This window comes from Copidosoma floridanum, unplaced genomic scaffold (genome assembly GCF_036245765.1).
Source record: "Copidosoma floridanum isolate Cflo_tuat_1 unplaced genomic scaffold, Cflo_Japanese_pri ptg000009l, whole genome shotgun sequence".
Lineage (NCBI taxonomy): Eukaryota > Metazoa > Arthropoda > Insecta > Hymenoptera > Encyrtidae > Copidosoma > Copidosoma floridanum.
In genome coordinates this window covers 7,396,045-7,419,792 of record NW_028321886.1, presented here as the reverse complement: position 1 = coordinate 7,419,792, position 23,748 = coordinate 7,396,045, and the positions used below count along the sequence as shown (strand labels likewise).

At 40.9% G+C, this 23,748-nt stretch overlaps 1 protein-coding gene across 3 annotated transcripts; it reads left to right on the top strand.

The window, feature by feature from the left end:
• Positions 1-978: 978 nt before the first annotated feature.
• Positions 979-22,204, top strand: LOC106636075 (calmodulin). 3 transcript variants are annotated; one of them, XM_014348325.3, is made up of 5 exons: positions 979-1,162; positions 1,240-2,079; positions 19,605-19,779; positions 20,302-20,544; positions 20,732-22,204. In XM_014348325.3, exons 2-5 carry the CDS (start codon positions 2,077-2,079, stop codon positions 20,758-20,760), a joined length of 450 nt encoding a protein of 149 aa, XP_014203811.1. In that variant the 5' UTR covers positions 979-1,162; positions 1,240-2,076; the 3' UTR covers positions 20,761-22,204. The 3 variants fall into 3 exon arrangements, with proteins under 3 accessions (XP_014203811.1, XP_014203809.1, XP_014203812.1); XM_014348323.3 differs by lacking the exon at positions 979-1,162 and having other exon boundaries at positions 1,195-2,079; XM_014348326.3 differs by lacking the exons at positions 979-1,162; positions 1,240-2,079 and adding an exon at positions 11,125-11,655.
• The last annotated feature ends 1,544 nt before the right edge of the window (positions 22,205-23,748 follow it).

Genomic DNA, 23,748 nt, shown 5'->3' with positions numbered 1-23,748 from the left:
GTAGCCGCCGCCGCCGCTGCTGCTGTACTCTCTGCTGGCTTCCCTTGCGGACACACGACCGTCGGCTCTTTCGCTCCGCTGCCCGACTCCTCGCCGGCCGAGCCATTAAAGCCGACTCCTCCGCGCTGCAGCTTATATACATACCTCTGTATGCGCTTCTCCGCACTGTTGTCGCATCTACACGCGTCTCTATACACTCGGTTTATATACCTCAGAAGCTCAAGCTCTTCTACACCCCCGTAAGCTACAACTGATGCTGTATCAAACTGTTACACCATGATGCGTCAAGACGCACGTGTGATTGTTTACTTTGTATGCCTTACTTACAACTTATACTTTCACTCGCTTTTGCGCCTTACCCCCCAACCCCCCCCCCCCCCTGCGTATAAACAAGAACCGCGCCCCATGAACGCCGGTATGTGTATATGTATTACGCTGCAACGCCTCGTGCATGTGTCGGCCGTTTCTTTGTAGCTTTCCTTGGGAAAAACCAAGTTATTTCGTTACGACACAATGCGCATCATAACAAAGGGGAGGGGGGAGAGAAAGAGAGAGAGAGAAAAAACAATGAGTGAGGATTCCCTGCTCTTGTACACTCTTGTGGCTCATCATTAAGAGAGGCCTTTTTTTTCCGGGGCGTTTCTCGCTTTTGTCCTTCCAACGGATGATCATTTCGGATGTATCAACGAGGAGCCGACAATGGAAACATGATTAGTACGATGAGACGAGAGTATTCGATGTGTGTATACAAACAACAATTTCCTTTTTTTTTTTTTTCACTACGTACAAGATGAAAATCGAAAAACGACGAAACAAACGATCGTACAATGCAAGTACCGACATTGTGATGTATGAATTCAAGAACAGCACAAAGTTTCGCGGGCGAGTAAGTGTATATTATATACATGTAGGGGTCGAGAGGACGCGCGCGCACGTTAAATATCAAAAGCTCTCGCCGTCTCTTGTAGCCGATCGCAAGCTCACGGGCAAGCTCGTGGGTGAGACGCGGAGCAGTCTTACGGCCGACGTTTTCTCGACGAGAGGCACACGACGTTAAAATACACTTTGCTCTCACTCAGGCACACGTTATTATTATTATATCATTGTTAATATATATTAATATTATTGTCACAGTGCAAACTCGCCGCTGCAAGTTTCGCTCGTAAGCCTCGGTTTTTCTATAACAATATATATATACACATACCTAAGTATTGCGACTAAAGGAGACGACGGTTTCAGGGTTTACGACCTACATTTGGCGGCAGTGCAATTTTTCTTGTACACATAATACATCTCTCCTCAAATAACTTGTACTCACTTACATGTGGTGTGTTACACACGTTGTCGCGCTTCTGCTCCGAAAGCTCTAACGGAAACATACCGTATACTTTGCTTTTGTGCATTGGATCTAGTGAGACATTAAGGATAATAATAAATAATAAGTATTACCATTAAGTATTTACTCTTAATACTTGTGTGTGCCGTCGCAGCAGCAGAGAGACTCGTTAAAAAGAGAGAGAGCAAGAGAAAAGGACAAGACGACAAACTCGCCGCGCGCACGGAAAACATAGACGCACGTCGTTCGGCGGCTTGCTAAGGTCTTACACAGTCAGCTAGTAGCGGTTCGTCTGTTGGTGGTGCGTGTACGCACGTCTTCGTAATATATATATATAAATATATACGCCTATAGTGTATAATATCTTCTAACCTCTTCTTGTCTCTCTGCCCGCCTTTGCCCCTCTCTCGCGCTCAATCTTCCAGCAGCAGAAAGATTGGCTTGCACCTATATATACGTTTATATAGTACTTCTTCGCTTTCCAAGTGGGCATTGTCTCCGAGTTTCTGCTTAAAATTTCTCGAGAGCGAGCAAGGAAAACATTGTAATTTATTGTCTGGCTCTGCGGTACTCTCGCAACAGAGGAAGACGGAAAGTGTGCTAACAAGCAGCAGCAGCAGTTCTCGAAGAGGACGTAGAGAGGGAGTTCCGGTTCGTCGGACCCGCGCGCACGCAGCGGCACAGTAGAGGTTAAGGATCGTCGAGGAGCTTTAACCGCACCGCGAGCAGCACACACAGCAATGGTGAGTACTTTCATACATCTATACTTTCGTGAGTGTGTTTACTTAGCTTAGGATAAAGTAAAATTCTAAGCACCTAACTCGTTGTACCAAAAGTTTCTTTCCCTCTCCATCTCAGTAAACTTAATCCATTGCCGTAAACAGAGAAGGCGGACCACTGTAGACGCAACGCGCCAGATGTGCTTATTATCAACGCGCAAGGTGTGTTGCACGCGAATATTCAATCTTACGAGTACAAGTACATAATCACTTGTACACCCAAGTATCTGTCGATTATTCATTATACTTGCCTTTAAACGAACGCGTCGTGTGACCCTTGCGACGCCGGCGTTTGCGTGTATACTTACTTACGTGTGTAAATTGTACCTACAATCTTCGTCGTCGAGATGGACTGAACTGCGAGCAAAGTGTATTTTTGTCGCGGCTTGACCCTTCTACTCTCTCGAGCGAAGGGACACCAGAACGTGCGAGAGTAGTAACAAGGAGTGGCAGCTGTACCAGTTGTTTGCTCACAAACTTTGTCCGCAGCTTCCGAAATAACAGAGCGTGCAGTCAACGGTCAGGCTACAGTACATGCAAGTGTTTTGTGGCTGATCATTTACGTGGTACACCTACTTACCCATCAGCCCAGGGAGCTTAATTATTTGTGGTGCAAGCACCCGGAGAAGGAGAATTCATAGCCTCGTCCGAGGAGATCGATCGTCCGGTCGGTCAAGTCGGTCTATGGCTGCGTCCAGGGAAAAGTGATGATGTTACATACCAGTACTCATACACTTTGTGTGCTCCTTAAAGGCAAGAGCTTTACAAAAAGATGGTTGTGTATATAACAGCGTCGTCGACATCGTTGCACGCCTGTGTGTGTGCCTACGTGGTATATACCTATATACAAAGTGGCTTTCAAAAGTGTTACAACCGGTGTCGTCACTTGTTTTTTAAAACCATTGGAGCATCACTAGTATTTCGATTAAACATTATCATAAAAACACACAAAGACTCTCACGATCGAGGTAGATACTTAATAGGTATGTGTTGTACGTTCACTCGCAGCAGCCAGCAGCTCGTCCCGTCCTGGTGATGATGATACACGTGTGGAGATGTTTAAATATACAATAGTGTGCTGTGTAATGTGCGAGTAAACGATCGTCGGCATATATTTATAACAGTTATAACAAGCCTTGCCAGCGACGTCTATGTTGTATTCTAACCTCTGCAGACAAAGTACAATCGTTCGCTGGTTCCTGATGTGATCTAGAATTTATATTAAATAAACAACACTGAGTACATGGCAAATACAGTACCGAAATATCTACATGCCCAAGTACCTATACTGTGCGAAATACAGATACATGTACGTTCATAGGTATCATGGGGCAGCAAATATGCACATAAGTAGGTACGCATCGTTCGGTTGGCTGGAATTCAAAAGCTGACTCTCGTGGCATATACAGTCGGTATTATAGGCACGGCAGCTGCAGGACGACGCGACGAGCTTGGAATTCGAAACTCTCGGGAAATATTGTTCGACGATTCAGTACACTCCTCTTTGTGTAGGTGTGCTCTTATACGAATATCATCTGCACATCATACCCAAGACCATGATCTACCCAAGCATATAGCTTTTTGGTACAATTTAGGGTTTGCTCACTCACTTGTAGACTACAGATTATTTAGTGAGTAGGTACATGTTGTAACGAGCTGTCAAAACCACTTGTATCGTCTATATTTTTAAGCTCTAAAGATATAAAGTCTGGTGAATCCTTAACTCTATCGACATTTTTTTACATTTTACGGCAGATAAAATCTTGAAACAGTCACTTGAATATTTTGACTTGAAAAAAAAAAAATAGGCGAAGATTAAGAGGATGACAATTAATCGAATAGTTCCGTCAGTTCTTCTCTACACGAGCGGCTGTTAAAAAACTTGCGTTGGCAAATATATATTGACGTCCAAGTAGTCGAGTGAATATTATGGTTCGCTTGCATGCGTGTCAAGAAACGTGTTTCTTTTGATTTCTCTTCTATACCTATAAGTGTCTTTATCACCGTTACTTACATTCTTCAACACACGCGCGCACGCCTATAACCGACGTTTATTTGTTTTCGTGTCGTTTGTCTTGGTTCTCGATTTTCTTCGTATCTTACTTTTGGACCAAAAAATACTTGTGACGTACACATACCTGCATGAGAATCAACTGGTATACAATTTATAATCCAAAACTTGAAAATATTTGTGAATCACAGTTCAGGGAAACGTGAGATAATTCGTACGTAAATAAGGCGTGACACAGTTTCTTTAACCCTTCGGAGTTTTTTTTTTTCATCCAAACTTATGCTGGTCTCAGACAAATTCGTTGTCTTTTAATTTCGAAAAAATAATGATTTTACGAGGTTCACTACGATCTAAATAACGAAAAACATATTCTTTAAAATTCAAAAAAATCTTTGATTATTCAATAAAAAATTTCGAAATAAAAAAAACAATTGTAATGCAAGGGAAAAAAAAAAAACTTTGTTGTTTGATTGTTTTCCCCTAACGCTTGCCATGCAAAAGATTGAAAAAAAAAATGTTAACAATTTCCTCTTGGATAATAACTCACACGACCGAATAAAAAAAAAAAGAAAAAAAAAGAAAGCTAAAATAAGTGTCATACCTCATTAGTGATAGAATCCCCTCACATTCGGACCGTACAAAAGACAAGAATCTTTTTCCGGGAGCCGCGTGGTCTAAAAAAAAATATTTCCTATCCCCAATGCGGGACTCCCGTATTGGAAATTTTTTCGAACCTGCTCATACCTACACGTGCATAAACGCGTTTGTGCATCTCTCTGCGTAAAAAAAGCCAAAGCTTTCCCGGGTCCGGGGCTTTCTTTTCCTCGTTTCGTCGTCTCTCCTATGCGTATACACATTCATACGTATACTTAGTCGGCCCGTGATGGTTCATACGATGACAAACCTGCAGAAGCTGTCTGTCGGAGCTATGGTGAGCTGATTGGCATTTACAGTGTAGACCCACACCAACCGTTGGCGTCAGCGTATATGTGCAACTTGCAAGACCTGTCTCTCTCTCTCGCCTTGCAGCAGCTGCAACTGCAATTCAACGGCTTCCTCTGCACACATGGGATGTCTATATATGTATGCACACCCGCACGCATTACAAATTACAATACGTGTTGGATCACACGATACACATTGCGCACACTATGATGGGCCGGCTGAATGGAATATAATGCCCCTTCCTTCCCCGTACACCTTTCGTATAATATATACTTACCTCGCGAGACGAGAGACAAGAGTCAAAAGAAGAAAAGCGAAAAGAGAGAGAGAGAGATAACACGTATATTATATATATATACACGACACTTGTCCGGTGCTTCTTGCCCGGAGCGCAGTAGCTGCCGTTGCCTACGTCCGTATGTGTACTTATATATGTATATACATGTGTATTATGTGTATGTATAGACAGGGCGTACATGTTATGAAAGCTCGGCTGATGTGTGTCCGTCCAGCTAAATCGATTTAGTCGGCTATTTTGGCCCGTGATATCGAGGAGAGAAAACTGAGATCCCCACGCGCTATATATACGTGACTAATTTTCATCTCCTCTCGTCTACAGCATCTCGTAAAAACCGAGGTGGATTTTTTTTTTTTTTTTTCTGTTTTTCCTCGTTAATTGTTTCGATATATTAAGGGGTGTATGTTGTTCGTCACCGCGATTATTCTGCTCCCACCTGTAGACGCCAAGAGCCTCGAAAACATTCACTCTTTCTTATCCGACTCTGTCAAAGGTGTGCGGTTTTTCGAGTATATATGTATAGGGAAGACCGGGTGGCTAAGTAGTTGGAAGCCAAGTCATTTTCATCGGTTTTTGTGGCTAATTTGGCCGTACGTCGGCATAATTATTTTCGGCTATTGTAGATGATTTCCAATATTTTTTTTTTTTTTTCTTGCTATCTTTTATTGAGATTTAATCTTTAGGAGCAAAGCACGTGTATAAATTGAATCGGAAAAAAATATTTGCTGCTTCAATGACATTTTGTATAAGTGCTTTTTTTAACTTGTAAGTGGCCATTTTTTCCATTCGTTTAATGAAAACGCAAAAAAAAATGAAAAAAAAAAAAAAAACAAGAAAAATTCATCGATATCGCCAAAAAGCCCCAGTTTTCCCGAGAGAGAGAAGTATAGAGATGTCCCACCTTATACACACACGCACACAGGTACTCACGCATGTGGAGCGCATACACAACATAACTAATTGTAACGAGTGACTAATAGACCAGCCATGCGACCGCGGAGTCGCCGGCCAACGGCCGGTTATTCTCTCTCTTTTGCCATGTAGCTTTTGCCTGCCGTGCCTGGCCGCGTGTGCGACCGTTGGCTGTCCGACTCTGTCTCTCTTTCGTCTTGCTGTACCAATGTATACATGCGTACATATCTATATTTGCCGATATTATACTCATACTTTCTAATACCAACTAGACAAAAGAAATCTTCTCTTCGGGATGACCAAAAATTTTACTGTCATTTGAGAATAGATATATTTATATTGGATTGACGAGGGTTTATCAATTTTCCTCACAATTTCCTCAAATAAAGACTTATTTTATCTGGCTAATGTTAAAATTATATTTATGACTGAGTTTTTACATGCATATGAAAATCCAATATTTTGCGTTTAGAAAGAAAACAAAAAAAAATCGTACAAATAATAATTTATTACCTTATGAGTATTAATATTGTTTTTTAACATCAATTCCAGTGTATTATTCATTTAGATTGAAATAGGAAAAAAAATTATTTAGTAGTAGTATCAACATCAACTGAAATTTTAATCTAAAGTAGTACAACCAAAGCAAATATCGATAAACACGTTTCCCATGTTGTACATTAAGCTTCGAAACATTTGGTTAAAAAATGCATACCTTTCCTCTTTAATATAAATTGAAAATCTGTACGAGCCAATTCATAATCCATTTGTGATGGAATTTTTGTAAAATATGATAATATGAGTAGCAAATAAACTTTTGTTTTCTGTTTGAATATTAAAATAAGATCTTTTCATCCTATAATTTCTGGTGTCGAATAATCTAATTTTTAATTTTTAAAAAATCAATGGAAGATTTAGATACAAATTTTACAACTTTTAATACATGAATGAAAATTAATCACAATTCATGTATTTCGATTCATTGAATCGAAGTATAAAACTCAGTGAATTGGAAAAATTAAGTCTTAATCTAATTTATAATTCAGGGAAAAAATACATCTTCATTAAAATTTTCAATTGATTTCGATATCGTTATAAATAAACCGATTTTTCTGTAAACATACATATTCAATCGTTCATTTATGAAGTACATTCAAAGATGAATCGAAAAACGTTGCAGTTGATTTGTTAACAACTCGGATTGTTGAAACAACTTAAAGCATAGACAGTAAAAATCCTAAACATTCTTTCACCTAATAATTGTATCAATTTAACTAATTTATTTTGTCAATCTCCACACGTGATGCATAGATACGTGGATTAACACATTTTGAACAAACAAATTTTATGATTATACCTATTAATTTTTTTTTTTTTTTTGAACGATCGTCAGCTCAAAATAGAAAGAAAAAAATTTTTTTTTGAAAAGACTCTTAACTTCACTTTGGAAAAGTTCTCCTTGACCTGAAATACGAAAAGGGTCTTTCTTGACCCAAGATTTGAAAATGCTCTCTTTTGCCATGTTGTGTATAATATTTCAAAAAGGCCCTCTTATGCCACCCAAGAACTAAAATGGCTTTCTTCTTATATGAGGGTAGAAAATGCTTTGCACACCTTGTGCATTATCGATCTATGTTGATAAAACCCTGCTACTAAACACTTCGGAAAATTATTAATTTACTTTTTTTTTTTAAATAAATGTTTACATCGTTAAAATGATAACTTTGCAGATTTTACTCGGGCAAACTTGTTGTTTTCAAGATTAAACTTATTTATGATAATTTACTGCGCAAAAAGTAAAATTTATTTTTCTTCTTGATTGTTTTCAAACATGATTGCGTCGTCTGACATTGTTCTCATATCTGACAGATCGACATTGCATGACAGATTGATTGTTTGTTTTCAATTTTTACAAATTTTTATTTAGAAGGAGCTGATTTTATTACTAATGATCTCGATCTGGCTATAAATAACTAAGATTACTTGCATCAATGCATCATCTATTTTTCTATAATGGCTCGCTCAAGTAACATTACCTTACAAGTACAATAATTCTTTCTCAAACGAATGGCGTGATATAGACTCATAAAAAAAATACTAGTGTTATCCGCACTATACCTCAGAATTATTGTTCATGCGTATGATTAGTTTGAGTAATTTTCAAGTTAATCCCACCTTTTCTTTATGAATCCTGTACCATACATTCGAATGTACCATCAAGATGAACTCTGCTCTCCATAGAGATAGTTCGTTGATTAAAGCGCCGGAGAGGAGAGAGAGAGAGAGGACCGTGCTGTGTATTGCTCGTTGCGGGAATCGTCCGTTTAAAAGGACGCCTGTCATTTTAATTAACAATTTGCCTCGTGTTTCGCAAGGGGGAAGACCTTGCAATGGAAAAGGAGGTCGGATTCTACGTTGTAATTTGACCGTCTCGGCAATTTAATTGACCACGGAGCGCAGGTGTGGGTGTAACATTTTACGGCTTGGCTAAGTAAAATGTGAAAATTATACCGGAACCGTGTAGAGGATAGAAAATAAAAACCGAGCTAATCTAAATCACGGCCAAAAATATGGCAAGCAATTTACATTTTTTATGGCTTTCATTGGTAAGTTTGTACCAAGAAAAATTGATATCAGTGTCAAAATACATAGTCATTGTTATCGACTCTGGCCAATTAATACCTAGTTTATCCTGTGACATATTATTTTTCGTTTAATAAAATATATATTCAATTACAATTACGTATGTATGGTCATATATTTGCTCCAAACTCAATGTCCAGTATTGGGAGTCCAAGCTATTCAATTGATTCTGCTGAAACGAGAAACGTTTGCCACAGTACTTTCAAACGAGAGTTAAACGCTGCTATTACATGTATAGGGTTTGATTACTCGTTCAGCTGACAAAGAAGCCTCTCGCTCAAGCAACACCACGCTTATTATTATTTTTTTTTCTCCTGGTAAAAATATACGAACTTGGTGCAATTAATTCAACTATCTTTCGTACGAAAGCATCTAGCCCGAAATTTCAGACATCGACGACGCTCGAGAACGCGCGTTTTTTCCAATAGATATGAAACACCGACTAATCATGCCAATTATAATTCTCCATTACACGTACCCACGTTCGCTATTATCATCGATCGTCCGATATATATTTTTCCGTATTTTTCTGGCAAATGTACACACGGCATGGAAATCCCATTATCTCTATCTCTTTTTTTTTTTAATCGGGCAACAACCACGCCCAATTAATGAGAACTTTTCCGTATCGAACGAGTGACGAAAATTTTTTTTATCGTTTCTCCCCGACGATAAGAAATACATTACAATAGCCGCTCGCGATAACGATTATTGCGACGATAACGGCCATTACAATAATAACACGGCACCGGTAGCTCGGCATTTCAATATGTATGCCGTAGGTGGTAGGTATATATATTATCATAAGCGCCGATACCGAATTTCTTTGCGACAAAGCGCTCGGCGAAGCGGGGGGTTTTTACGTTTTCAAATCGTTAACCACACAGTGGAAGATAATATCGAGGGCGAAGCAAAATTATGAAACGAGTAGGATAAAAAAAAGGGGGTGGGAGAACGCGACTGCGGCAGGAAGTAGAAAAGGAGCAGCAGAAGAGAGAGAGGGAGGATTGTGGATTTATTCACGGGCGGGAGGGATGGAAGAAGAACGAGATGAGCGCCGTTGGCGGTGAGCACACTACGACAACAACAGCAACAACGTCCCTTGTGGTGGTGGTGGTGGTGTACCTATATAAATATTGAGAGATGGGGTGGAAGAGCCACGGGGGTTATTGTTCTTGGAGAGAAAAGGGACGGTGTATGTGTATGGAAGCGTCGCCAGTCGACTCCACCACCACCACCTCGTAGGACAGTATATTATACGCTTGTTACGTATATGTGCACGTAGACATAGAGAGTTGGAAAGGGTAGAGTCGAGGTAGCCCAGGGGATGGAAAATATCCGTCGAAAGGATAAACAACTTCGGGCCGTCTGAAAACCTTTTTTTTACCTCGTTAGACCCCCCATGAAACTGAATCTAGTCACTCGACCCTAGCCGCTAAACGTCAAATACCAAATTTTACATTGCGTACCCGCAAAAGTGGACCTTGCACCCTCCCGACTTGGTAAACTGTAAGGGTGCATGATCTAGTTTTTGGGGTACCGGAAGTAGAATTTGGTATTTGATGACTAGATTCAGTTTCGTAGACCCCCCCAACCCCCCTAAACAAATACGACGCGATGGATTAATGAGCTAGAAGCGGTGGAGGTGGAAATCCTATAAGCTCTTGGTGCGACTACCCTAGTTGATGATAATTATAAATTGCGTGTGATTTGCAAGGCAAGAGGGCGCTAAAGCTCCTCGACCCTGTGCAACCTATCCCGGCACCCTTAAACATCACCGAACAAAGTTTCATTGCTCCGATGGGCACCTTGAAAAGTTTACGAATCCATTACCCCATTTACACAAATGAGTTTTATTTTACCGTCCAAACTGTGATAAAAATTAGAAGGAAAAAAAAAAATTACTTTACTTAACAAAGTCTCGAACGTCAGGAGTAAATTGAAAAAAAAAATTATGAAGCTTTGGTTCATCAGCCAACGAGCTCCCAAAGAAACTTTGAGGATCGTCTTCCAAGATCACGAGGCACACCGGACACCCGTGAGTTTCCCACCTCGAGCACCACCACCCTCGTATCACGTATAATCCAACGTTCGTTCTTCGCGCCGCGCACCTCGCGCATCACCCCCCTCCCCCTAGCCCGCTAAATCGGCCTCTCCTCCCCGCTCTAGCGGTCACTCCCGGAAGCTCGTGGGCTCCGAGTCAGTGTAGCAGCAGCGCCGTCCAAGAAACAAGTCTCCGAGAGCGTCCTCTCCTCCGCGTCAAACGCTTTTACTCGTCACGGTGTAACCCTCCCGAGTCTCAAGTTCCTCTCTTTCTCCCTCTAAATCTCCGCGGATTGTTTAGTGGCGACATATCTACATTTGTCGAAGTCGCGGGAGTGCGAGTTTTTTTTTTTAGCAGCTGTGCGCGAGTGCGAGAGCGTGAAACCCTATATCGTGGGTACACCGAAAATAGGGTGGGAAAGTACACATAAAAATACGAGGTGCGTTGGGTATAGTGCTGCGCCGAGAGAGCAAGGGAGGAGGGATTGATTGAGCTGCTGCGGCCGTGTGATCCCAGCTGTACGGGGTAGTGGTTGCCCTTGTCTGGTGTACGGTGTGCGCGCGTGTGTGTGCCACAGGGCGTTTTCTCTCTTTCCTCGCTGCTGCTGTTTCTGCGTATATACATATACGAAAGGGACACTCACCCGGCAACTGGAAAACATCGTAACTCGTTCACAGAGACGCCATGGTAAACACCCTTCAACAATTAATCGTGGATTTGGGTTCTGGTTGCACGCAGCTAGGGTTGTTTTTTTTTTTTTATCCCCTGTATCCCTGTAATCTGTTGGAATTCTCACCGAGCCCTGGACGATCGATCCGACATGTGCGCGGGTTGCTTGTCGCCCTTTACACGTAGTGAGTTCCGCGGCCAAAGTGTGTCACCAGCGCGGAGCTGTGCTTTTGCCTCCCCCCCCCCCGTGGCGACCGCTTGGCGCCCCTAAACCCTGTGCCGCGAAGCTCCATTGATCCGTGGTTGCCGGGTCATCTTGACGGACAAACGGGTACGTCGAGAAAAACAAAAATATAAAGATTGAAAAAAAAAAAAAGAAATGGTTTGTGTGTGTGTCGCAGAGGGGGGAGGGGGGCTCGGGTGCCGCGGTGGTTGAAAGAGGGACTAAGCCAGCTCTCCCTCGCGCGCCGATCGATATCCCTCTCTGTCCCCTTCGTGTTTGTACACACGTATACGCGGGATAGCGCGATATTCGCACCCTCCCCGTTTATTCACGCGTCGCCCCTACGAGCCAAGGTATTGCGAAACAAAGTGCAACGACGCTCATCTAAAAGTGCAATGATGGTGTTTTGTATAAAAATGTATGATATATGTGCAACCACGAGTACACCGGGGGTACGTGCAATTGCGTTGTCGTATACCCTTGCGGGTGCGAAAAACTCGCCCGAGCGCGCACATTAGCGTGTGTAAGGGCGAGGAGGAAGAGGAATCTACTTGCCGCGTAGTGGTGGTGGTGGTGGTGCTCGGTAGCGGCCCGTCAGCGCTTTGACCTAGTTTCGGCGCGGCTGGCTTCCCTCGGATTTTCCCTCACCAGCCAGCCACCGAGCAGCGCCACTACCCCTTCCCCCCCTTTTTTTGTTCTTCTTATTCCTTGCTATGTGCTTATAGGCGCACCTCTGTATACGTATATATACGTGTGTGTGTATTGTGCGGGTACGGGTAAGCTGCACGAAAGGAAGAGGGAAAAAAGGGGAGAGAGAGATAACTTCCCAGCTAAGCCCAGCAGCAAAGAGAGGGAGAGATGTACAGGGCGGACGAGCCGACCCCTGTCTCCAGAGCTCTTTCCCTCCGCGCGAGAGCACGACCCCAGAGATTTTCGTTTCACCACCCCCCCCCCTCTGCTCCCTTTCACTTCTATTTCCCTAACTTATTTTCTTTCTTTCTTTTTTTTTTTTTCTCCCTCGAGGAAAATCAGCCCCCGCAAGACGTTTCTTTACTCTCTCTCTCTCTCTTCTCGTATTTATACTTGCGTGTGACACTACGGCACTTTATCAACAGCACGTGCCGCTGCTTCTCTATTTTGCTCACATCGTTGGGGGGGGGATTGCTCAAAAATTCCAGGAAGCACCCACGTATAACATTATCGGCCGGCTCGCGTATACCTTTTGCCGCGGTATCGTATTGATTTTTCGCTGTCGCTGCGTTTTTTCTCTCGAAAGTTTTCCCTTCCCCCTTGGCTGCTGATTTCCCTGTCTATGGCTGTTCACCCTTCTTCCTCCTCGTTTCAATCTATCGGCTCGTGCCTGCGCCTTGGGAATAATGCATGAAATTAGGCCTCTCACTCAGGAGCGATCCTTTTCCTCCTGGCTCTTCGCGTTAAGTATGAATGACTGTAATCGTATACTCGGTCTCTCCTCGTCAACTCGACGAGAAGGAGGGATCATCGCTCGTGCGTCCATTTGGCGGGTCGCGCCGTTTTAATTATTACCGTTATCGTGTCGTAAAACTTATATAGTCCAATAAAACATGTAATACGTCCTTGGATGCTTGATAAAGTATATTATATTAGGTGGTGGTTGGTTGGTTGTTTTTTTTTCCCCCTCGATGGTCGATTCGGTTTGATGCATTGTTCATCCACGTGGTTACGCAGTCACGGGTGGGTTAAATAATCAACGCGCTAAAAGGCAACTGGTACATCAAACTTAAGGGACCGTATATATATAATTAACTGCTGTATAGTGTCATCGAGTCGGTTGATAAGTGTGTGCTATAACGGAAGGGCATAAAAAAAAAAAAAAACCAAATGGATCAAAGTTTTACCCTGATGATTTAATGTTAATTCACTGTTGGCATTGGTACGCCGTTCGTTGCATCTATATGTACACGTATATACGATGATGTGTTGGCACGAAAATTAGGGAACAAACAGTTGTTCTCTCTATTTGTACGGCAAACATGCATTTATTAGAGAGCCAACCGAACCGAGGGAAAACACACATGAGCGCTCCGAGAGTAAGAGAATTTAAAATGATGTAGGTATATTCATCAGAACGCGCGTGTTTGGGTTATTGGTTTTTGTGTACTTTGAACTCTGGCGTTGCGTGGATGAAAATAACGTCATCATGTGCTGCCTAACGGAGATTGGGTGGTGATAAATAATATGGAGTTATCGACGCGTCGCGAGCTATACGGATTTATTTCCATGAGGTTTCGGGACGTGAAAAGTTTTCCCTATTTTAAACTTGGGTAACGGCTTGTTTGTGTATATTTTTGTACAACCCAGAGTCGCAAGTTTTGTCGATATCCCGAAAATTACCGCTGACATTGTACCCGAATAATCGATGCAAGAGCTGGCCACGGCTCGTCGGAAGGGATGACGAGAAGAAAAAAAAAAACGCGATCCCCTGCATGTGCTTTGTCGCTCGCGAAAACTTTTCGAGACATCGTTTCGTGCACAATCAAACTTTTGATGAACTATCTCGTGTATGAAACTGAGTGTATACCTGTATTGTGTTATTGTTATAGTTTGACAACAAGCCAAGGGTAACGCAAGACGACACACGTGTCAGATAAAAGTAATGGTTCCATATACGTAAATGAACGAAGGAGGAAAAGGGCCCACTTCTCTTTGTTTATTTATTAATTTTCTTTTTCTCCCGGAAATACGCGAGGGTCTCTCGGGGCGAAAGAGCGGCGCCGATGATGGACTCGTCGACCCGGACAAGATTAATCCGCGTCCGAGGGATTAATCTCCATAATGGTGTTTTTCTCCTCTTCCATCTTCTTCTTCTGGAACTTTCGGCTTCGGAATCGCCTCATTTGTACCAAATGGCACTTTGTCACGATTTTTTCTCTCTCTTGGAAATTCAGGGACTGCGTTATGTGTGTCCAATGGACATGTACTTTTCGCTCAATTCGGCGTTAAAGCAACGTAATTTCGTCCAATGTGATTTAACATTCTTTCGTATAGGGATAGAGAGAGAGTTGGTAACTCAATTTGTCGACTCGATTTTTAATGAAGGCAAGAGGCGAATAAACCTATGTTACCCGGAAGTCAAGAAAATAAAAATCAGCCCTCCGATACTCGATAAAAAAAAAAAAAAAGTCCATTCTCCATTTCGCGCCTTCGACGAGAGTTGTTGCACTCGAATGAATAATATCCCAACCAATCGATAATGTATTCCAAAATTCCAGGGTACCAGAGTCTAAAATATTCGGATTTCTGTCTAAAGTGAGCGTGGAAAAAAAAAAACAATCGTACAGGTATTTGCGGCGATCGATCCGTCCACCCCGATAGAACGACATTTTGATCGGCGGACTGTCTTTGTTCCTCGTGCGAAATAAAAATGCAAGAGAAAAAGAGACGAGTGTTACGTCGACGTATACTATAATTGTCGGAAATGCAAAAAATAGAAACGTGTCTCCTCAATGTCAAAAATATGTTACCGCTCGCGTGTGATACTGTGGTGTCCTTCTCGTCTTTTTTCTTATTTTCTTCTCGTGTCTCGGAGTACTTAAAATTTCTCCTTCCATCGTCTATTTTTGGATTTTCGATTCCGAATGAGTTTTTTTTTTTTTTTCTTCTTTCTCTTTCAATTTCCACGAAAGGGCGCTTTGGATCGAAGAGTCAATTTGTTGTTACTTTGGGCGGAGTACAGTGCACGCGGCGCTCGGAAGGCGAGAGGAAACTTCGATAGCTCGGAAAATTGAGTTTTGATGCATCGATTGTCGAAAGTTCCTTGTGCCTCGCATTGCACCGTAAGTACCTATATACGTACACCCAAGGACAGAAGCAGCTCCGCTTTCGCAGTCAATAACAAGCATTATGCATACCGCTGGATTACCATCGTCCCAAATTTGTTTGCCCGACGCTCACGATGCACTTGACGAATTATCGTTCGAGGCCCGCTAATTAAACAAGAGCCCCGGGAGCTGCGGCGTGTGCAACGTATACACCATCACGCGGGAGGAGAAAGTGTACTTTACGTTTTTTCATTGGACGATTGTTTTATTCGATTTTGTCGGGAAACAACCATTTCGTCGATACGAAAACAGCTCGATGATCGGAAGCCTCTAAGGTAGCAGTGAAGAATTAATTGTCACACCGCTCGTATTTATATCGAGTAACGAATCGTCAAAGACAAAAACATTCGAACGATGGTGTCTTTGTATTATTGAGAGAATTTTTTTTTTTTTTTGATGATTCACAATTGTAAAAGGTAAAGAATTATTCACTTGTACGCGCACAATATATTTTTTATAACACGCCGATAGCATGATGTCACGTACATGTATTTTTTTTTTTTTTTATAATCTTTGAATAGTCATTCGAATGATTGCTCATCGAGCTTTTTTCGTGTCGATAAAGTACTTCATTCGAAGCCTGATTTATTATAGTGATGTGTGATTTAAAACATGTATACTTATATAATTTATTAGAACGAAGTTCTTTATGTCGCGTTACTCGGGGGGCTGGAATTTTAAAACCGACAGATTTTTTTTTTTTGTTTTAAGGTGAAAATTCCTCGCTCGTCGGTCCCGTCATGGACATGAAAAGCAAATTGTGGCAACAGCCACTGCGATAAATCGAAAGACGAGACTCTTTACACGAACGTAAGCGTCACAGGTTAAAGGTTTAACCGCGTTACAGAGGGCTCGAGCGCGTGCTCGCGAATTCTATTTTAATAAACTCGCGCTGCTCAATAATCTAAAGCGCCTACACTTGCTCATTATTATTATTCGCGCTCGCGCTTCGATTGTATACGAATCGCTCGTTCCTCGATTGCTCCGATTTTCCGCGTCTGATTGCCGGCTGATTTCTTTTTTTCTTTTTCAATAGCCGATGAGTCAACTTTATTGTTGCGCATTACGACATAGTGTACCTTCGTGAAGAAACCGAGATGGGTATACAATCGGTGACCTGAGCTGCTATACGGAGACACAAACCGTTACGAGCCATTCGCGGCAAAAGTTTGCTTTTTTTTTTTTTTCTTCGATAAACACACTTCTGCGTTCAGGTGACACTCGACGTATCACCCAATGGTCTCGCGTGGATAAACAAATAATAAACTCCCGACTGAGATATCATTCCACGGTCCCATACTCGACTTTATGACCTTTTTATTTTTTTATTTTTTTCGTACACAAGCTCCCGCGTGTAGTTTTCTCACGGAGCAATTAAACCCGTGTCCGTGTTTTTTCGCTGAAAAATCATTCGCGCGCTCTAGTCGTGTAGCGGATTTCCCGAGCTAGCATAAAACGAAAAAAAAAAAAAAAAAAAAATTGCTCGTTACGCCAGACTGACACGTAATTGATGCGATTGGCGCTCGCTTTTTACACGGTGCACTTGTAATATTCGCGTTTGTATAGCCTTGCCGTGTCGGGAAGCCTGCGCGTGCTTATCGTGTTCCATTGGTATATAATCGAGGCTTTTTGTCACCTTGGCGGTATTATTGTTACGCCGTCGCTTTCTCTCTTATTCGTAATAATTGCACGCATGCAAATACATTCGTGTCGTGTAGTTATTGTTTTTTTTTTTTTTTTTTTTTATAGGTAAAAACTACAATTTATATATTAACACTCCGAGAGAGCCATTGAAATCATATTTAAATGATTTTTCCTTTGGTATTTCGATAATGCAAACAAACCCGCGGTTCTCGGCGACGAAAATAAGTACAACCGGCCGCGGGAACGAACAATTGAACGCGCAAAAACCGTGTATTCGGAGTCCTCGTGCGGTGTTTTGTAAACTTCTCGAAATAGCCGCGGCAGCGGCCGGTGGCTGTTGATGCTGAAAACTGACCAGCTGATGAGGATAGAAAAAAAAAAAAAAAAAAAATCGCCATAGGGATAATAAAGAAGAACACTCGCATACAGTTTGGAGCACTTGATCCCGCACTCGCGGACGCTCTCTTATGCAAGAGATGGAGTTTCGACTTTATCGTATCTCCTCTTTTACGAGTCGGTACATTCTCACGCGCACGTGTCATTTTCATCTCTGCCAGACACGACCGGATGAACACTTGTATTGTAGTATACTTATGCATACACGGATATGATGTACGTACCATTACGAAACCGATGTGTACTTATATCGCCATACGTGCAACACTCGTGCGCGAGATGCGTTTTTCTTCTCTCTGGGCGCGTGTCATCGAGCGGTTATCGAGGGGGGAAAAACGCCGCAGTGCGGATTTTTTTATCGCCCGGCCGATGCAATTTTTTTTCGCCGAGTTGTGGTAATGGTCCTGGCCACTGCACACTCCTTTCCTTCTCCTCCGCCTCTTCTCTCTTGGGACACTCTCCCCAGGAGAAGGGGACGCGTGAATTGTTCGGCTATTTGGCTGGGCAGAGTTTAGTGTATACATATGCGCGATCGATAGTGTCCGCAGCTCGTATAGATATATATGTGTGTGGCTCGTGTCCGGCGCAGCTCGAGATTTTTCAGGGCGTGTACACCAGCTTGATTTTTGTTTCCCTCCTCGCGATGACCAAAGTGCACGAGTATACATACGTAAAAGAGAACGGGATGCGATTTTTCGTCCCACGAATGTTTGTTTGCACGCCAAGAGTAAGAAAATGAGGGGGGAAATATATACACTTTCTTTTTTTTTTTTCCAGAGCACAATAAAAATAAATTTCGTTCTTTACGCGGAGGTGCCTCTTTTCGTTGTGCACGGGTAGTACATTGTACTCGTGAAACGGACTTGTGCTCCGTTGAATGTACAGTTGATTTTTGAATCGTAAATCTAGCTCTGAGAAAAAAAGCTGCTCTGCCTTATTCTTTCCGAAAATCATAAATTTGTAGATTTATTTTTTTTTTTTTTTATGAATATTCCTTCACGATTATGTACTCCTTTTTTTATTTCTTCGTGTGTATTTTTGATGCTTAATATACAACATACAGGGATTTGAAAACAGAAAATTCAAGCTTGCGCTTTTATATAGTAGACAAAATATTATAGGATGATTGATAGTATAAATATTTTTTTTTTTTCTAAAATAAACTAAAAAAAAAAAAATTAAAATTTTGTAGGTGTAAAAAAAAAGGTTTCAAATAAAAGTAAAAGTATAAAAAAATACCCTCTGGTTCCCAAAACCTCGTAATGTTGTAATGAAACGCTCGTAAATTTTTATACTCGTCCAAAGTGTTACAATAATATCAAGAGCAAACAAAAACACGATAAGCGTAGAATTTCACGCAAAACACACGCGCTCGCGCGCGTCACGAAAGAATTATTAGATAAAAACTCGAGCGAGTGAAACGTCACCCGCGTTCGCGTACATACACACGCCCTGCGTGTGCACCTTGTATTACATAAACATGTGTGTATATGTATATATGGTGTCCTAATGAAGTGGCGTTGCAGCTCTAACGAACGCTGAATTTAAAGCACCGCTGCAACGAACAAGGTAGCAAATTACAACTCGCTCGCTCGTAAGTACGCGCATTGCGTCATCTCTTAACAATATACGCAAATATATTAAAAAAGGAAAAACAATTCGAGCGCGTCTCGAGGAGTAAAAAAACCACCGAGTGATCGGTTACCCGACTCGCGTTACAACCAGTCCGCCTTCGATGTGACCCAACAACCAATTGTTACCCCTCATCCACGAAAAGACTCATTTAATTTTTCAACTCAACAATGATGATTACGGTGGTAATGACGCTTCGTTCGTTCCCTTAGGCTGACCAATTGACGGAAGAACAGATCGCCGAGTTCAAGGAGGCGTTCTCGCTGTTCGACAAGGACGGCGACGGCACCATCACCACCAAGGAATTGGGCACGGTCATGCGCTCCTTGGGACAGAACCCCACAGAGGCCGAGCTCCAGGACATGATCAACGAGGTCGACGCCGACGGTACGTACACACCCTCCCCCCTCCGTTGATGCCTTCCGTGGGGGAAGGGGGAGGATGCAGCCTTCGGGCCTGGAATTTCGTATCATCTTCAAAAGCGACGTTTCGATAAGCCCCGGGATCTCCTGTGATATTGTATATACACCTACAGGCGCACACCGGCTACAGTACAGTAGTAGTAATAATAACAATGCACGCGAGTCCAGGGCGTATCAATATTATCTTATCTTTGTCGAGCGCGCTTTGGTGGAAAATCGATCGCGTCTCTTTGCCCTGCATATATATTGTATATACGTTAAGCCGATCGCCGACAGATAACCGCGATGTATGATAACTTGCTTGGCGATGTGTTGTGTTTCACGGTGCAAATCGATGTATACTTCTTAAACCCCGCGATGAAGCAAGGTTTCCTTCGTCGGTCTCGTTGTACTCTTCGCACGGTCATTATACGGGTGCTCTTCCTCCTATTCAGCGGTGGATGAATGTACATATGTATGTTTATGTTGATGTTTTTCTCCCGGGCAGGCAACGGCACAATCGACTTCCCCGAGTTCTTGACAATGATGGCGCGTAAGATGAAGGACACGGACAGCGAGGAGGAGATCAGGGAGGCCTTCAGGGTGTTCGACAAGGACGGCAATGGCTTCATATCGGCGGCCGAGCTGAGACACGTCATGACAAACCTGGGTGAGAAGCTCACCGACGAGGAGGTCGACGAAATGATCCGGGAGGCGGACATCGACGGCGACGGTCAGGTTAATTACGAAGGTGAGCCCCTCCCACCCTTTACGGTTGCCTTTCTTTTTCCTCGCTTGTTGTTACGTGAAAATTGGTATTTTGCATTGCTATCGGGGGATAAATTTTTGCAGTATTTTTATCGTGCATGCGCGACGATGAGTGAGTTTATTTGATGACTAATGCCCCGCGTTGCCTCGGGCTCTTTTATCTGTTTCAGAATTCGTCACAATGATGACATCAAAGTGAATCAACTAATGTGCTTGGGATAACTCGCGACTAAGAGTAGTGTTGAGGTACTAAAATAATTGTCAAGAGGAAAGAAAAAGAAAAAAAAAAAAAAAAGATATCACGCGACAACAACACGAAAGAGCGAGAGAAAACAAATTTTTCTTTTCTTTCCTATAAATTTTTTTTTTTTTTTTTTTTTTTTTTTCTTAATAATTCTCTTAGTACGCCAACGCGATTCTAAATTATAACAATAAAAGAAAAATTTTAAGAATTAAAGAAACAGGAAAAAAAAAATCAAGTATCATTAAAATAGAAAAACAGGATAAATTCGAAGTCTATGTGTATCGCACGAGGGCACGCAACAACGGCAAACATGAAAAAACATAAGCAGCAGCAGCAACAACAACAAGAAGATAAACAACAAGAACAACCAAAATGATAACAAAAAAAAAAAAACTTTACATTTCCGCTTTCCTTTTTCTGAACTTTGCTCACCCGATTTCCATTACGCTTTTTCCTCGGTAAATTCCTTTTTAACGGAGTATCATTGTTCAATGAATAATTAAAAATCAGACGAAAGAACAGAGGAAAGCAAAGGGAACGGGCGTGTTGAGTGAAATCGTAATATTATACTGAGAAAAAAAAAACAAACAAACAAAAAAGTGAATATAGTCTAGTAGATTTTTCTTCACGTTTCTTTGAATAAAGTTTGATGCGCTTCTCAGCCAAAGGTTGACTAGGCGTCACTGCTAATGAAGGTTTGACAAATCGAAGTCTTGAACGGAATAAATGCATTGAAACACACTGGTTGTGTATATATGTACATGTATACACAATGAAAGTCATTTTTGTGTGCCGTGATTCATCAAATTTTGTTCAAAGGCAGTGTAATTTTTTAAATAAAATATAATGCATATTGAAATAAATTAGGATTAAGTCCTCCCATTACTGTTATTGCTATACATATCGAGCTTTCCGAGAACCTCTTTTCTCTTTTACTTCACCTCATGCTGGTAAACGAGGATTAAAGGAAAATCACATCACTTATCTATATATTTGTGACAACAGTTTAATAAATTTAATCGTTGAACAAAATTATTCAACTTAACGTTAATGAGAAAAATGCACTCGTAAAGAACCTTTTAGTTTTATTGTGTATCATTCATTGGTTTAACAGTCAATAAAAATAAATGTTTAAGTTTTTTAAATATGCCTATCACGTCCGATTTACTTATCTAAATTTACATTTATAATATTGTAATAATGGTTACATAAGATCTCTCTCGAATAACAATACAAACATTAAACAAAACACACCAAAAAAAAACAAAAAATACTGGGTACTTGAAGAGAAATTGAATTTATCTTGAAACGGATTCGCTCGATATTTCATAACGATATCCTAAAGTAAAGTGTGTAGTGTCTGGTAATTTAATTTATATAAATAAATCACGCTGAGAAATGTAAAAAAAAAAATAAAAAAAAAAATTTAAGTGTATCGTATCGACGAACTATTAAAAAGTTCTAAAGTGACGAGTAACAGTGCAAAAAGCCTGAAGGAGTTTGATAGAGCTACAAATTTACATTTGAACAAGATGAAGAATAACAATGAAACTTTTGTGCTACAACTAAAAGTGACGCACTTTCAAGCATATGAATTATGATGATGCATGAAGAACATCGAAAAGTCAAAACTTAATCCTTTTTTTACTCTTGGATCTCGACTTTTTTTTTTTTTTTTTTTTTTTTCTAAGAAAAAAACAAAAATAAACGAAAGTGTTTCCATGATAGAAAAAGTTCCATCGAGCTCGTTCGAGTTTAAAAAAATTTTAAACAAGGCCCAAAGCACTCGGCTCGCTAATCTTGTCTGTCGGTTGCCTTTACGTATCTGTTATGAAAATCGTTTCTTTCACTTCTTCGATTGAAACTTAGATAGCGGTAATTTCGTATAATAAAGTTAACGGGAGAATGACATGTAGATCGAACCCTCGGCATTCCTATATTGAAGATTTTTCTCGAATATTCTAAAGTAAAACAAAAAATAAAAAAAAATAAAAAAAGTAAGTAAAGAGGGATGTGCGATTATCGTACGTGTTCGCTTCCTTCGCGTCGTTGTTTTTTTCTTCGAGGTACGGGAGAGAATGTATTAAGAATATTTAAAAATTTAATAAAAAGTCGTGTGTGTTTAAAGGATATGAATAAACGAAAAAAAAAAAAAAAAAAAAACGGAGCAAAGCAGCAGAGGTAAAAAAAAATACCAATAATAATGATAACGTCGACATCATTTTTCGTAAAAAATAATAATAAAAAATAACAAACGAGAAAATTCATGAAATGACAGATTGTAAAAGAACGAACAAGGATAGAAAGAAAGATTGCGTGTGAACGAACGAGAGAGAGAGAGAAAGTGTGTGCAAGGAAAAAAAGGAAAGTAAACAAGAGAATAAGACATTAACATAAACAAAAGAAATTGAAAAAAAAAGATGACCCTGAAGAATAATTTTAGGTCGGTGCATTTCCTAGGTATGCCAGGTATACTAATGATATGGCAAGATTATTAGTAGATTGATTAACTTATTTATGGAGAAAAGAAAAAAACGATCAAGCTGATGACTTTTTTTTTTAAAGACTTGTTGCGTGCAGTGCAATTTTTACGCCTTCCCGTCTCACACATAGTAACCACACACACACATGAAACCTCAACCCTCTCTTCCCTCCCTTTTCATCACTTCTTTTTTACGGGTGAGAGGCGATGACGCGTTGTTTACTTGAAAAGAAAATTATAATTGCGACACGTAGAGAAACATAATGAGAAAATATTGATCAAGATCATTTAATAAATGAATCCACATGAGAGCCCATCATTAAGTCGATGGTTCAGTCGTAATATATATATGTAATATATATTATACACGACAAAATTTAACTAAAATAAAGAGGAATTCCTTTGTAGTTCTTTATTATTATAACTTATGATTAATTATTACTTATTTTTAAGATTATTAT